Consider the following 14,383-nt stretch of genomic DNA (forward strand, 5'->3'; position numbering starts at 1 on the left):
AATCATTTCCTGATTAGATAGAAAAATACAACTGGAAATTGCCTTCTTCTCATTTGTCCTCCTATACTGTAAGATTTAGGCATGAAGAGAAAAGCTACACACTAAATAAGGTAGAAGACAGGAAGTGAGCCCTGTATCCATAATGGCATTGTGGAAGCATCTTACCAGCCCCCAGACTTACTACCTCTGAGCTTTTTTTATGAGAAAAACAAAAACAAAATACATTTGGTCAAATCACAGCAGTTGGATTTCTATTACATGCAGCAAAACACTGATATAAGTAGTTAACATCACTTTTACCACTATCATGAAGTTATAAGTTATATATGTATTAAAACCACAAAACTCACTATGTTCCACCTACAACCAATGGTATATATTCAAGATGGCTGTTTAGGGGTTCACCAAGTGGTTGTGAGAAGCTATTTATTTGATGTTATGAACTAAACTGAGATTTTTGACTGGATCACTAATACTCTCAATTAGATGATTAAATGAGTTAAATGTAATCCCAGCTTGATTTTTATCAAATTATAGATAATGACTTTATTTAAAGAGTAATTTTATGAATTCCTACTGTTCTCACTTAATCTTTAGTATGTAATCAATACACTAACAGTAACAAGTAAAAAAACATCATTTCTCATTAACCTTTTATTTTAACTTAGATTACAATAAAGAAACAGAAAATAAGTTGATCATTAAAAAAATACCATAGCTATCAATTTAAAATTTAAAATGAGGTTCTTATTAAACAAAGCAATAACACTATACCCTATAATTACATCATTACTTTTATATACAAGAACTGTGTGCAAAGTGCTTTTCAAACTATAAAATAAAGACTTTGGAATAAGATACAAATGGTTATCCCCAGGAGTTAGTTACCCCTGACTGCTTGTAATGAATCACAACTTCCTACATTCTTAATTTGCATTTTATTTATTTAAATACTAAGAAAAAAGCCACCTTTTTCTGATTTTCACACTTGATATCTAATTTTTGAAAATAATCCCTGATCCACAGGTCTAAACTTTATTTCTACATATAATTCAGTTACTTTCTTCATTTTTTTTCTAAATAAGTTGAGGATAGCTTTTTTTTTTTTTTTAAGCAAAGGTAGATCCTTTTAGACAGACACATTTTAATCAAGATGGATTAAAAACTAAGAAGACATCAAGTTATATGAAAGAAGAAATAAGAGAAAATGAGTTTGGGGAAAGCAAACTGTATTCTCATACTTTTTCTTCAGGCACCCTGTCTAGTAAAGTTGGATTCTTTCCCTCTTATTTAAAACACTCTGAACACATGATGCTAAACCCAACATCTTACAACAGAGAATTCTTCAAAATTATCTGCTACAAAGCCTCTGAATCGTAGAAATCCTTAAAGCACAAAGTACATCTAAGTAAGTGTAGAGTTTTGTAAGGTATACAGGAAGAATGATTTTCCAAACATAATTTTCATGGATCTAAATTATAGTCTTCCTTTTAGCCTAAAGGTGAGAGGTGGGATAGAGGGACTTAAATTTACATTAGTTGAGCATGCCTTATTCATATGAAAGCATATGGCCTGTTAGCTTGCAAAACCTTCCAATATCCCTATGAAGTAGTATATCCAAATATTATACCCCCAAGGAAAAACTGAGGCACTAAGAGGTTAAGAGTCCAGTCTGTATAGTTCACCAGTTGCAGAAAAGTGATATTAATATTTCCTTTTTTACCTTTGTAAAAACAGTATAAATAAGTTTTCATTTTATATTTCAAAGCACCCTATGAAGCATACACTAGATATCCTCAAAGAAAAATAATTACAAAGGAATATATGTATATGATTGAATTAAAATCTTATTATCTATAGGCTCAGAATATACTTTTAAATCTATTAAATTAAGCCCATTTTTCATAATTTCCATCATCGTGTTATGTCTATCTGTGACTCATTTGTAAAAACTAAGTCTGGTACAAAGGGATATAATTTTTGATAATGATGCCTGAACAGCAACTCTGAGACGTGAATACCCAAGAAAGATTATGTGCAGCTCACAAAGTAGATGTGGAGAAGATTCTTCCAGCAGTTTCTACTACTTGACATGGCAACTCAGTGATTAATATAAAATCCATTTAACCTCATTTGAAATTCACTCTTGGTTTGCATTCTCTCTCATATTTAACTTAGAAAATTAAAAATACCCACTTTTATAAATCTGATCTCATTATCACACTTGTCCCTTGGAAAGCAGCTTATATTTCTCTATGGGAGATAATCAGGTAAATGTTACCAAACAATAATTAATAATTTAATGTCCTTCAAGTTCAAGAATAGGATAAATCTATATATGTTACTTATAACCTAGTTCAGATTGATTATTCAAGTATCAGCACTATTAGTCCTTAAAATGTTATTTGTGTAGTGCAAAAAATAAGTATGTATATATGTACACAAACCAAATTACTGGACAACAAAAAGAAATGTAATCATCATCTTGTGAACTCCACAATCCATTTCATTCTGAGGTCATCCAGGCCCAGCAGTCTTCTTACGTAAAATATCATTTTCTTCAGTTCAGTTTTCTTTAAAAAGAAAGTAAAAACCAGTTTCCTGTGAGTATAAATGCAACCCAATATGAAACACATCCATACCAAAAATTCTTAGATGATAACATAAAAACATTCAAATGGTTATAAATGATCCTCATGAAATTACTTCATGTGACTTAGCCCAAGAGGAAATATCTAATTGTAGGCACAGAAATTATCAAATAGTTTTTATTTATTAAATTTTTGGTACTGGGGATTGAACCCAGAGGTGCTTTACCACTGAGTCACATCCCCAGTTCTATTTTGAGACAGGGTCTCACTAAGTTGCTTAAGGTCTTGCTAAGTTGCTAAGGCTGGCCTCAAACTTCAAATCTTCCTGCCTTAGTCTCCTGAGTCTCTGAGATCACAGGCATGTGCCACCACACCTGGCCCAGTTTTCAATAAATAACTTAAATTTACATTCCTTTTTTCTTCCCTTCTAGAATTTCATCCTTTTCCAACTGACTACTACACAAGATTTAGGGGAACTATTTTATAATTTTATGAAAATGGAAACCAAAAAGCTTAATTAACCCAGACTGTTAATTTAATCAACACATATTTTATCTGTTATTTTTCAGGCCACTATGCGGACACCGGGGATTCAAACATAAATGCGGCAAGCTCTGCACTCTAAGAGCTCAGTTTAATGACAGGGGAGACGGAAATGTATAACCCCCAAACTTGGACAAATATAATGTGATGGTTTTAATGACAACAGAGTGAATGAGCTACCAGGAAAGAGTAGGCTTGTTAGCACAAGACACTACAATCACATATGATCTGAGTTCTGCAAAATGTTCCACTGCTCTAAAACCTCCATACCCTCCTAAGTACTCAAGACACCAAAACGTCTGAAACTCATATTACAGTCATTCCTCTCTGCAGAAATACTCTTATGTAACTCCCTTGGCTGGAATGATATTTGAAATAATCAAATCATTCCTTATGCTCCGTACAAATCCTCTTATATACACCTCCTCCACATGAGTGACATTTTAAATAATCCGATCAATTTTCACCCATACAGAAGGAGTTCCCTGCAGAAAGAAGAAAACAGGCCCCTGGAGGGAGAGAAATGAAATGGTGGACAAAAAAAGACAGATGTGGTGGTTCTAAAACTGCCTGAGTCAGGTGCTGGCACAAATGTTAGCTAAGGGGCGCCTGAACAGTTTGCAGCACTTAAAGAACCAGTATGATGCAGATTGCTACATATAACCCTTTGCAGATTTACAAAAGGGCAGACAACTTGGTCGCTGAACCTCCAAGCTTCTAATGTAGTAGAATAAACATAAATCATTATCTGCAGAACTTCAAAATATTTTTGTCAGTCTTTTAATGGTATCTTTCTCTGTTTTGTGTGTGTTTAACTAACTTGCAAAATGGAGGGTTCAGTGTAATATGTAAGAAAAGTCAAAGAAAACAATAGAAAAGGGTAAAGGAATTAATTCTGCCTTTCCCTCACCCACTTGAACCTTGTGCTGACTATAGGCTGAGATTCTTCTTTCCCCTCCTCAGGACCCTGGGGATGTTTTGTGTCAGAACCTTCAGAACTAGAGAACATTCCTCCTAAGATCTTCCCCATTCCCAGTTTTTATTTATTACATCGTGTTAAAAGCTCAGTGTCCCCAAGAAAACTACATTACAAAAAATTTATGAATCTGGGCAGGCTGAGAAACAAAAGTGGTTAGAAACATTCTTTCCTTCAAAGTAACTGTTCAAGAGGCATCTTTTGGATTTAACAAGTTTACTTTCAGTATTTAGCTAATGGTAATTTTTTTTTTTTTTTAAGTGCTGGGGATTAAACCTAGGGCCTTCAGTGTGCTGAGCTACACCCCTGCCCCTAATGGCTAATTTTAATAGTGGAATAGTGTAATTATTAGGTTAAATAATGGGGTACAGTTGGTAACACAGGCTCTTCAGGATGCATCCTGGAGATCAAACCCAGGGCCTCCTGCATTCCTGATAAGACTTCTATCACTGAGCGATATCCCCAGGCCCAGGATCTATTTTTTAACAAGGAAGTCTCCTGATACTGCTCTTCATATTACATACACAAAGAATAGTTTTCTAATCCCACTGTAAAGTGAGAAATCTCTTTTGTTTTTAAATTTATATTCCTCTATACTAGGAAAAAAAAAAAAGTCAAACAGCAAATCTCAGATTTCTAGACCTTTTTCTTAATCCCCAATACAGACTTTTTTTCTTCCAAACTGCATACACTACTCTCTAATCTTCAGATTAAAAATTGCTCAACACAGATTAAATGTTGCCTAAATCCCCTCAAGGCTAAAACTTATTTCCTTATCAAATATGGCTTTTCCTCAAACCTCAATTAATCTGCCACACATACAAGCAAACAAAATGTTCACACTGTCTCATGGGGCTGGGGAGATAGCTCAGTTGGTAGAGTGCTTGCCTCCTAAGCACAAGGCTCTGGGTTCAATCCCCAGCACGGCAAAAAAAAAAAAAAAAGAAAACACTGTCTCATCAAAACACAGTCACACAGTGCTAGATAATTTGCAATTTGAAAAGATCAGTTAACATACACTGAAAAACTTGATGAAGATCCAATAATAACAAAGACGTGTGGACAACTGAATTGGACACTTAGGAGAAATAGTGAATGACCTTTTACTATATTTAATAATTCTAGAAAAACTCCAATTTTCTGTGACTGCTGAAGCAGAATATAGTTTTTATAACGTTTAATGAAGTGATAACTATTAATCAAATTTTATTTTATTTTATTTTATTTTGGTCCTATGCCAAATTTCTCTACCCTCCAACTCTTTCTACAAAGAAAATATGAAAAGGAATTCTGAAGTCCAGGGGTGTTGCTCAGTGGTAGAGTGCTTATCTACCATGTGTGCGGACCTGGATTCAATTGCTAACATGTTTAAAAAATGAAGTTTTGAAACAGTGCAAAATATGTAAACACCTACCTTTAGTGTCACTGTGCCTACTGTTTAAGTTGAGCATTACTACTTATTGAGAAAAGATTTGGTTCTTTTTTCCTCCTATGTCAAGGACATTGGAATTTAAAACACTGAACAGCACTATACCCAAACATCATGGGAGAAATTTTAAATGTGTAAAAGAAGAAAAGATTTACATTAAGGTCTATAGTTCTGTTAATTCTTCCCTATGGTGCTGGGGATCAAACTCAGGTTCTTGCCCATGCTAGGCAAGTGCTCTACCACTGAACTTTATCCTCAGCCCAACATCTATATCTTTACTAGTTAAAACAACAAATATACAAATGGACTTAAAAGGGATGAGTACTACTAAAAAAGCAACTTAGTGTGGGCTCAATGGTGCACACCTGTAATCCCACCAGCTCAGGAGGCTGAGGCAGGAGGATTGGCAGTTCAAAAGCAGCCTCAGCAACTTGGTAAGGCCCTAAGCAATTCAGTGAGACCCTGTTGCTAAATAAAATATATATTTAAAAAAAAAGTGTGGGGGCTGGTGATGTGGCTCAGTGGTTAAGTGCCTGAAAATTAATTAGTTCATTCATGAACACAAGTCAAGCTACTTATCATAAATAGAGAATGAAGACTAAAATGATTCACCCAATCTCATATGCATTTCAGTCTATCTACTGTAATAGATAATAATTGGAAAACTTAAAAAGAGTGCTGCTTATCCCTTTTACATAAGAGAAGAATAGATGATTTTGTCATTAAATGTATTAATTAGAAACTTGAGTTCTTTGGTAAAGGAAAAACACACCCATAATATTTAAACTCAGATTTTTAGAAATGTGTGTTAAGTGAAATGCCCTGTTGCTTTTACCCATCTATTATTACTTAATGGGAGATGATGATGAAACATGGAAGACATCAATAAGGCCACCAGCAAACTAATGGTATACCTGCCCCTTCACTCACAGAAAGTTATTCAGTTTAAATAGTGTCCACTTTTTGGATCTGAAGATTTTCTGGAACACAAGGATTCTCACCACCTCAGGTTATTTCTAACAGAGATTCAGGGCACTTTCAGGAATTCCAAGCTATTTCTCAGACCTATTTGAGTTATCTTCTATCATCCCAAAGTCTGGAATTCTGGCCCTCAAATTAAACTAATTCCTAATTCTGATATAGTCAACCACCAGGCGGAAATTTTTCTGAAATGTCAATGCCTATCTGTCAAAGGTATACAGAATAAGCAAGTATTATCTGTTTACCTTTTCACTGTCCTTTATATTAGCAAAGGGTTCAAAAAAACATCAAACTTTAAGAGCATTATTTCCTCCTCCCGTATTTCCTCCTACCATAAGGCATAAAACTTAAGGAATATACAGTCATTTTCTTGTTGAGTAGATCAAAAGTGTACAAATCTATCAGATGCTCCCAAGGGAAAAATTTTAAGTCTAACAAGTACCTGGAAATCCCCCAGATTATCCCCAAGATAATTTCCAAGGTAGCTTTAGTTTCAGGACCAATATAGAATGTTCAGTATGACATCTATAAAATGGACCTATTCCCTTAGTTGCTGCTGAAAACTCTTGTCTACCATCAGTTATAAAAATTTATGCATCATTTCAAATTATAAAGCTAAAGTATTACCTTCTCCTTCTTTGATAATATAAATGCACCAACCACTGGGCAATAAAAGGCCATATAATAGCAAAAGTTAATGCACCAGGGGACATCTCAAAGGGCCACCAAGATGGTCTCTGGGAAAATAAAATAAACTTGTCACTAATCTATTAAATATTACATTATAAACTTAACAGCATACTTAATTCATAATTTTTAAAATATAAAAATCCTTATGAAGGGAAAGCAATATTCTGTATTTCAGGTTGTAATTTGGTAAACTTTCAGGAGTATTTCAAACTTAAACAAAAATATTTTTTAACTTCAAGACTTTAAAGGATAGAATTCATTTTAAATGTCGTAAGCATCTCAAAATGTAATCTAAATGTATTATAACTTATTTAAAACCCTGGTACTCAGATTTGAGGAAAAAAAATCTTACCTGTGAAGAAGGTTGATTACTAGTCTGCAAGGTTGATGATTTTGCCTGTGAATACAAATCAAAGTGACTCAGTCTGACAAAAAGAAGAAAATAGTAATTTTTAAAATTTCCTGCCCTTTAAAAAGAAATCTAAAGTATTAGTCTATTCTCTGTATTTCTGCTGTTTTGATTATTCTGAAACACATACTGCCAAAGGACAAAAATCCCCAAAACCATGAACTAAACAAATACCTGTAACACTTTTATTTTATTGTTCAAATTATATAAAAATTATCAAAATAAAACCTCAAATGAGGGCTGGGGCTATAGCTCAGTGGTGGAGCACCTGCCTCAAAAGTGTGAGGCATTGGGTTCAATCCTCAGCACCACATAAAACTACATAAATAAAGACATTGTGTCCATCTACAATTACAAAAAAAAAAAAAAAAAAAAAAGCACACACATCTCAAATTTACTTTATTACTTCTTTAATAGTCTTACTACATCACCTACTCAAATTTTTAAATTAATTCCTTTGTTTCCATACAAATCAGCAATTTACAAGCACATTTGAGAACTGCAACCTTGATTATTAACTAAAATAGACTGTAAACAATGTCCAAAGACCTGTGTGGGGAATTTGTGACAAGTTATAGCAAAAGAAATATATAATAGGTATGAGAAATGAACTGTTAGTATTAAAGTTTATTAAGTGAAAAGCAGTGTATGTGTGTGTATGTGTGTATGTGTTTCCCATGCTGAGAAATTGAGTCCAAGACCTCACACATGCTAGCCAAGTGCTCTACCAGTAAGCTACACCCTTAGCACGAGAAGCAGTATAAATTAAGCAGAAATTTTTCAATTATTTCAGGAAACAAAGTCTAATTTGGGTTCATTCCAAAAACAAGTTTCCTTAGCGTTATTAGAAACTTATTACTCCAGTTTTCTCTACTTATTATAATATTAGAGAAGTGGAATGAAGATTAATGAGATCATTCATTCACTGAATAAATGTTTACTGAGATCTATTATATACCAGTCACTATTCTGGGCACTAAAGATACAGGAAGAAGCAAAATGACAAATATCACTGCCTTAATGGAACATATATTCCAGTGTAGGGATACTGATAATAACAAACAAAGTAACAAATATATACCATGACCAGGGGTGAAAAATGCCATAAGGAATTTATGGAAAAATGCCATAAAAATAAAACAGGGAAGACATATGAGACACAGCAGAGGAATGGAAGCCTGCAAGCAATTTTGTTTTTTTCTTTTTTGTAGTGATGAGGACTGTACAGGAAAACCAAGCATTCTACTACTGAGCTCTACCCAAAGCATATTGCAAGCAATTTTAAATCAACTGTTTGAGTAAGGCTCAAAATTGTGGCTAACAGAGGGAACAGCCTTCTGTGTAGAAGTAGAAGTTCAAAGACCCAGGGTGGGACAGAGTCTACTGGCAACTTCAAGGAACAACTAGAAGGCCAATGTGATGAAGCAGAGTGAGTTAGAATAGCAGCAAAGTGGGGCAGAAGGAAGGCAAGTTTTTAAAGTCTATGTTATGAGTAATATGATTTCAAGTAGCCCAGTATGAATATGGCTTACAGTGCAACTAAATTAGATGCCTCTGGATGCTGCATTAGTGTCATTAGTGTTATACTGTGAGTTAAAGTCGTAGTATACTCAAGCTGAACACTTCAAGCGCTAAAAGAATGAAGACAAGGTAATGAATCTTATGTTGTTAATTTACTACTGCCTTGTAAGCATAATAATACTCAACCAAGAAATTTACCTACAGCACTTCTCCAGACTAAATGTAATAAAGGGTAAAAATACAAAATTGGGCTCCTAGGTATCCAATAACTTATCCAAGGGCATATTAGTCCATGTGATTTGGACTGAAACTCAAGGTGACCAAACTCCAAAGTGACAGAAAGAACAACTACTATTCATTAAAGCAGAAAAACCTAACAAACGCTAAAGTGAATCAGAACTATTGAACGGGAACTTGGCTTACAGCTAACAAGTAATCAGCACTAGCTGGGCACAGTGGCACATGTCTATAATCCTAGTGACTCAGCAGGCTGAGGCAGGAGAATAGTGTGTGAGGCCAATCATAGCAACCTAGCAAGACCCTACTCAAAATAAAAAACAGGAAGGGCTGGGGATAAGGCTCAGTGGTAGAATCCTCTGGGGTTTAATCCCCAGTACCAAAAAAAAAGTAATCAGCACTACTTGTATAATTAAGATTACAGTTTGGGTTTTGCTTCAAAGATATTTATCTGTATATAACAAGTAACTTCTATGTAATTTCTAATTATTTAGAAAGTCACAGTCTAATATTTTATTGCTAGATTAAAATAAAGGATCACTGATGGCTTTTATATTTCCTCTGAGGTGCTGGGGATCTGACCCAGTCCTCAAACATGAAAGGTAAACACTCTACCACTGAGCTACATCCCTAGCCTACCCCTCCCAAACCCACCCCTTGTTTTTTGAAACTCTTTTTTTGTTTTGTTTTTTTTGGTGGTGCTGGGGATGGAACCCAGGGCCTTGTGCTTGCAAGGCAAGCACTCTACTGACTGAGCTATCTCCCCAGCCTGAAACTCATTTTGAAAGGAAAAACTTAAACAATATAGGTTGCACATTTGCTAATGCGAAAATCTAAAATCCAAAATGCTCAAAATCCAAAACTTTTTGAGCACTTTTTTGAATGCCAACACGATACTCAAATTTTGAAAATTTTGTAAATTTTGAAGCATTTCCAATTTCAGATTTCTAGACTATGGATGCTCAACTGATAAGAGTCTATGGAAAATATTCCAAACTACAAAAAACTCTGAAATCTGAAACACTTGTGTTCCCAAGCATTTTGAATAAGGGATTCTCGACCTGTAGTAATCATTGCAAAGGAAATATGAAATCAGAAAATTACTTAAATTAGGTCCTTTTTAAGGTTGTGAACCTCCTGAGGGAGGAACCAAGTTGTCTTATCACTTTTGTTATTACCATCATTAACATCATTTCATATTGACAGTACATGGTGCTTACTATAATATTCTAGGCATTGTTTAAAGTGTTTTATTTAATCTTCTGAGCAAGCTATGAAGTACACACTATTAACATTCTCATTTTATAGCTAAGAAAACTCAGCTATAGGGAAGTTAAGTAATCTGACCTGAGATCACACAGTTAAGTGTTAGGATCAGGAGTTTAACCCAGGTAGTTTGCTCTAAGATCTGAATTTCCCTTTTCATTTTTGTATCCTTTGACTAGAAAACTATCTGGTTATGTGGCCATTCAACAAATATTTGTTGAGTGAAAGAACCTAAGGAATCATCTTACAAAAAATAATAAACCTCAGGCATCTTTCTGCAGTAGAAAGTATTACATTAAGAAATCACAAGACCTTAGTTACAGACTTTGCTACTAATTAATATAGCCTCTCAGGATCTTAGTTTCTTTTTCTGTTAAACAAGGTTGTTAAAACTAAGTCTCCTTTGGTTCTATAATCTACTACCATTCTATCATCAATTTACTACTCATGAGTAATCCAAGTAAATTATGCAAATTTTTAAAAAGTTATTTATCATATCAAAATCATTTTTTTAATCATATAGGCCTTCCTATATGATAAGCACAAGTTCTACCACTGAGCTATAGCTTCAGGACCTCAAATTTTTTTTAAAAAGGATTTGATAAGACAATAGTAAGGGGCTGGGGTTGTGGTTCAGTGGTAGAGCACTTGCCTAGCATGTGTGAGGCACTGGTTTCGATTCTCAGCACCTCATATAAAAAAATAAAAAGAATAGAAGGTCCATTGACAACTTAAAACATAAAAAAAAAGACAACAGTGAAAAAATAAAACCTATAAATAAATAAATATCAAAAGAATTTTATCAGAATTTCAGTACCATTAAAGACATTAAATATATACAAAATTTTCTTTTTAAAAATAAAATTGCAAAATGAGAAAAACAGACTGCCTGAAACAATAATGCTCACTAATAACTAAATAAAGGAAGCTTTTCTGTATGGGTAGCTCTTTTTTGCTTCTCTTAAGATAACTCTATATTATCCTAGGAATAGTGTAATGGGATAACAGGCCTTAAATACACTTTATTTCTCAAGCACATAGAAAATACTACAATTTTCTTACTAATGAAAGATACAAATAAAGTTTATTTGATGTCAACAACTTACATTTACTTGTATAAATAAGAATGTTGTGTTATTTATTTAAGGCATTATTCTTTTTTCCTTTTCCAAATTTAATTTTCTTTTTATTTGTTGTTTTTAAAAAAATAAACTGGGCCTGGGGTTTTAGCTCAGTGGTAGAGTGCTTGCCTAGCATGTGTTAGGCACTGGGATCAATTTTCAGCACCGCATATAAATAAATTTTTAAAAAATGTCTATCAACAACTAAAAACTATTTTACAAAAATAAAAAATAGACTGGGTTTAATTTTCACATCTCAAACTTTTTTTTTTATGTGAAAGAGACTCTGAAACACTGGATCATATATACATGGCCCTATTTTTAACTTCTTTTTTATTACAAGTCCTGTTGAGACTCTGATAAAGACAAATCCTTTCCCCTCAAAAATCAAACAGAAGTTTGCATAGTATTTTAGGGTGTTCACAGACTCCTGAAAATCTAGGGATTCACAGTCCAATTGATAATAAAATATAATTGAGAATCTTTGGGATACATATATACCATTGAGAAACCTTGTAATAACTGAGTAAGTTACTATTAAACAAAGGGTAAGATATTCACAATGAGCTGGGCAGGATGGCACATGTTCATAACGCCAGCAATTCAGGAGGCTGAAGTAGGGGCATCACAGGCTGGGGTTGTAGGTCAGTGGTAGAGCACTTGCCTAGCACACATGAGGCCTTGGGTTCAATGCTCAGCACCAGATAGAGAGATAGGGAGAGAGAGAGATGGATAGATAGATAAAATAAAGATACTGTGTCCAGCTACAACTAAAAAAAAAAAAAAAATTTTTTTTAAAGCTTGAGGTCAGACTCCACAATTTAGCAGAGAAACTGTCTCAAATTAAAAAATAAAAAGAGCTGAAGAGGTAGCTCAGGGGAAAAGCATCCCTGGGTTCAATCTCCAATACTGGAAAAAAAAAAAAAAAAAAAAGATATTTAAAATGGTTAATTAGAAAGCCTGTAGTTATCCATTTGTTTATGTGTCTACATGCAATCAATGTGTTTATCTGCAATGGAAGTAGCAATTATTCTTCTAATACCAAGTACCCAGCTCCTACTTCCAACATGGTACTGCTAAACTTTACACTTTGAAAATTTTCTACTATTTTAAATGGTATTCAGCTTTTAGGTCAGTCTTACTATTTTCAAAAGTAGATTCTTCTTAGTTTTTACAAAAATCGCTTAAATTTGGGTTAATGTATGAAAATGTGTGATATATAAAAATCTAAAAAACTGTTTTGCAGGATCCACAAACAGAAGAACATTTAATTAGTTTTTTATTTGTTATACTTAAAATTCAGAAGTTTACCTGTGAAGCAGTTAGTGTTTCCAGTTTATGGAGTCTCTGAAGAACATTCTGCATGTCCTCTTGCAATCTCATGAGCACTAGAGCAATCTGCTCATTGAGGCTGCCTCTTGATCCCCTGTCTGAGCCCCAACGTTCTCCATCACCTCCACTTCCCACTTGCCCACCCTTGGTTCCTTCGCTCCAATGTGGCATCCTATGCCCTATTTCAAGAGAGTAAGAAAAAGTTAGTTTTAAATAAAACTTACAGAAATAAGTATGTTTTATTCATTTTCCTCTGCTATTTCTTTAAGATCTAAATTTCCAGCGTAGAGTAGAAATAATCAGGAAGTAGACAAAATAAACTCTTAGAATTAAAGAAATAAATATATTGACATTTTAAAAGTTTTTTGCTAATGTTTAACATACATTAGTACATGACTATATGCGTATAATTCACAAACAAAATACATGTTCAGAGTCCTTGCTAAAAAATTCTTGACTAAAAGGGTAACAAGACTGGGGCTGGGGTAGAGTGCTTGCCTAGTATGTATGAGGCACTGCGTTCGATTCTCAGCACTATATATATATATATATATATAAAAAGGTCCATCAGCAACTAAAAAATATTTTAAAAAATAAAAGGCAACAAGAAAAAAAAAACAAGATTGTTTCTCTAGAGTGTTAAAACTTACATTAAATAAGTCATGTTTCCCTTTTTGGTCATTTTTGGTTTTCATTACATTGTCTTACAAAATATTTTTAAATGTGTTTTTCTTATAACTGCACACTTTTAATACATATTAAAAACTAACTACTATTGAGATTTTGATAGCACTGTTCATTCTATTTTTCCTTTCTTTTTTCTTAAGATCTGTCCTTTTTTGAGCTGGAGCTTTAGCTCAGTGGTACAGCACTTGCCTGGCATGTGCGAGGCCCTGGGTTTGATACTTAGCACCACAAATAAATAAATAAAATTAAAAGATCCATTGTCAATTAAAAAAAAATTTTTTTAAATTTGTCCTTTCTTTACATGTGTATTTTTTAGTTGCAGACAGACACAATACCTTTATTTTATTTACTTATTTTTACGTGGTGCTGAGGATCAAACCCAGTGCCTCATACATGCTAAGCAAGCGCTCTACCACTGGAGCTACAACCCCAGCCCCTCCATTCTTTTCTATGCATATATTTATAAAATTGGCATTACACTTGTCTTTTTAAAGCATATTATGAACATTTGTCTGCATTATTAAATGTTATTCCAAAAATATTTAAATGATTGCATAAATTTCCTAGTTAAGCCAGGAAGTAATTCACTCATTCTCCACT

The 14,383-nt window shown here is 33.7% G+C and overlaps 1 protein-coding gene across 9 annotated transcripts in view; it reads right to left on the reverse strand.

The window, feature by feature from the left end:
* Positions 1–1,060: 1,060 nt before the first annotated feature.
* ACBD5 (acyl-CoA binding domain containing 5) overlaps positions 1,061–14,383 on the reverse strand; it is a gene marked incomplete at its 3' end in the record, with an annotated part of 43,984 nt that continues 30,661 nt past the window's right edge. For 5 of the 9 annotated variants that reach the window (XM_079106506.1, XM_079106505.1, XM_079106504.1 and 2 more), the window contains 4 exons: positions 13,076–13,275; positions 7,563–7,607; positions 7,148–7,257; positions 1,061–2,573 (listed from right to left, as the gene is read on the reverse strand). In XM_079106506.1, coding sequence (XP_078962632.1) covers positions 2,561–2,573; positions 7,148–7,257; positions 7,563–7,607; positions 13,076–13,275 — 368 coding nt within the window. Of the gene's footprint in view, positions 2,574–7,143; positions 7,258–7,562; positions 7,608–13,075; positions 13,276–14,383 lie in introns of those variants that run through there. The other 4 variants (XM_079106501.1, XM_079106503.1, XM_079106508.1 and 1 more) reach the window with 1 other exon arrangement.

This window comes from Sciurus vulgaris (genome assembly GCF_902686455.1).
Source record: "Sciurus vulgaris genome assembly, chromosome: 12".
In the NCBI taxonomy this organism is placed as follows: domain Eukaryota; kingdom Metazoa; phylum Chordata; class Mammalia; order Rodentia; family Sciuridae; genus Sciurus; species Sciurus vulgaris.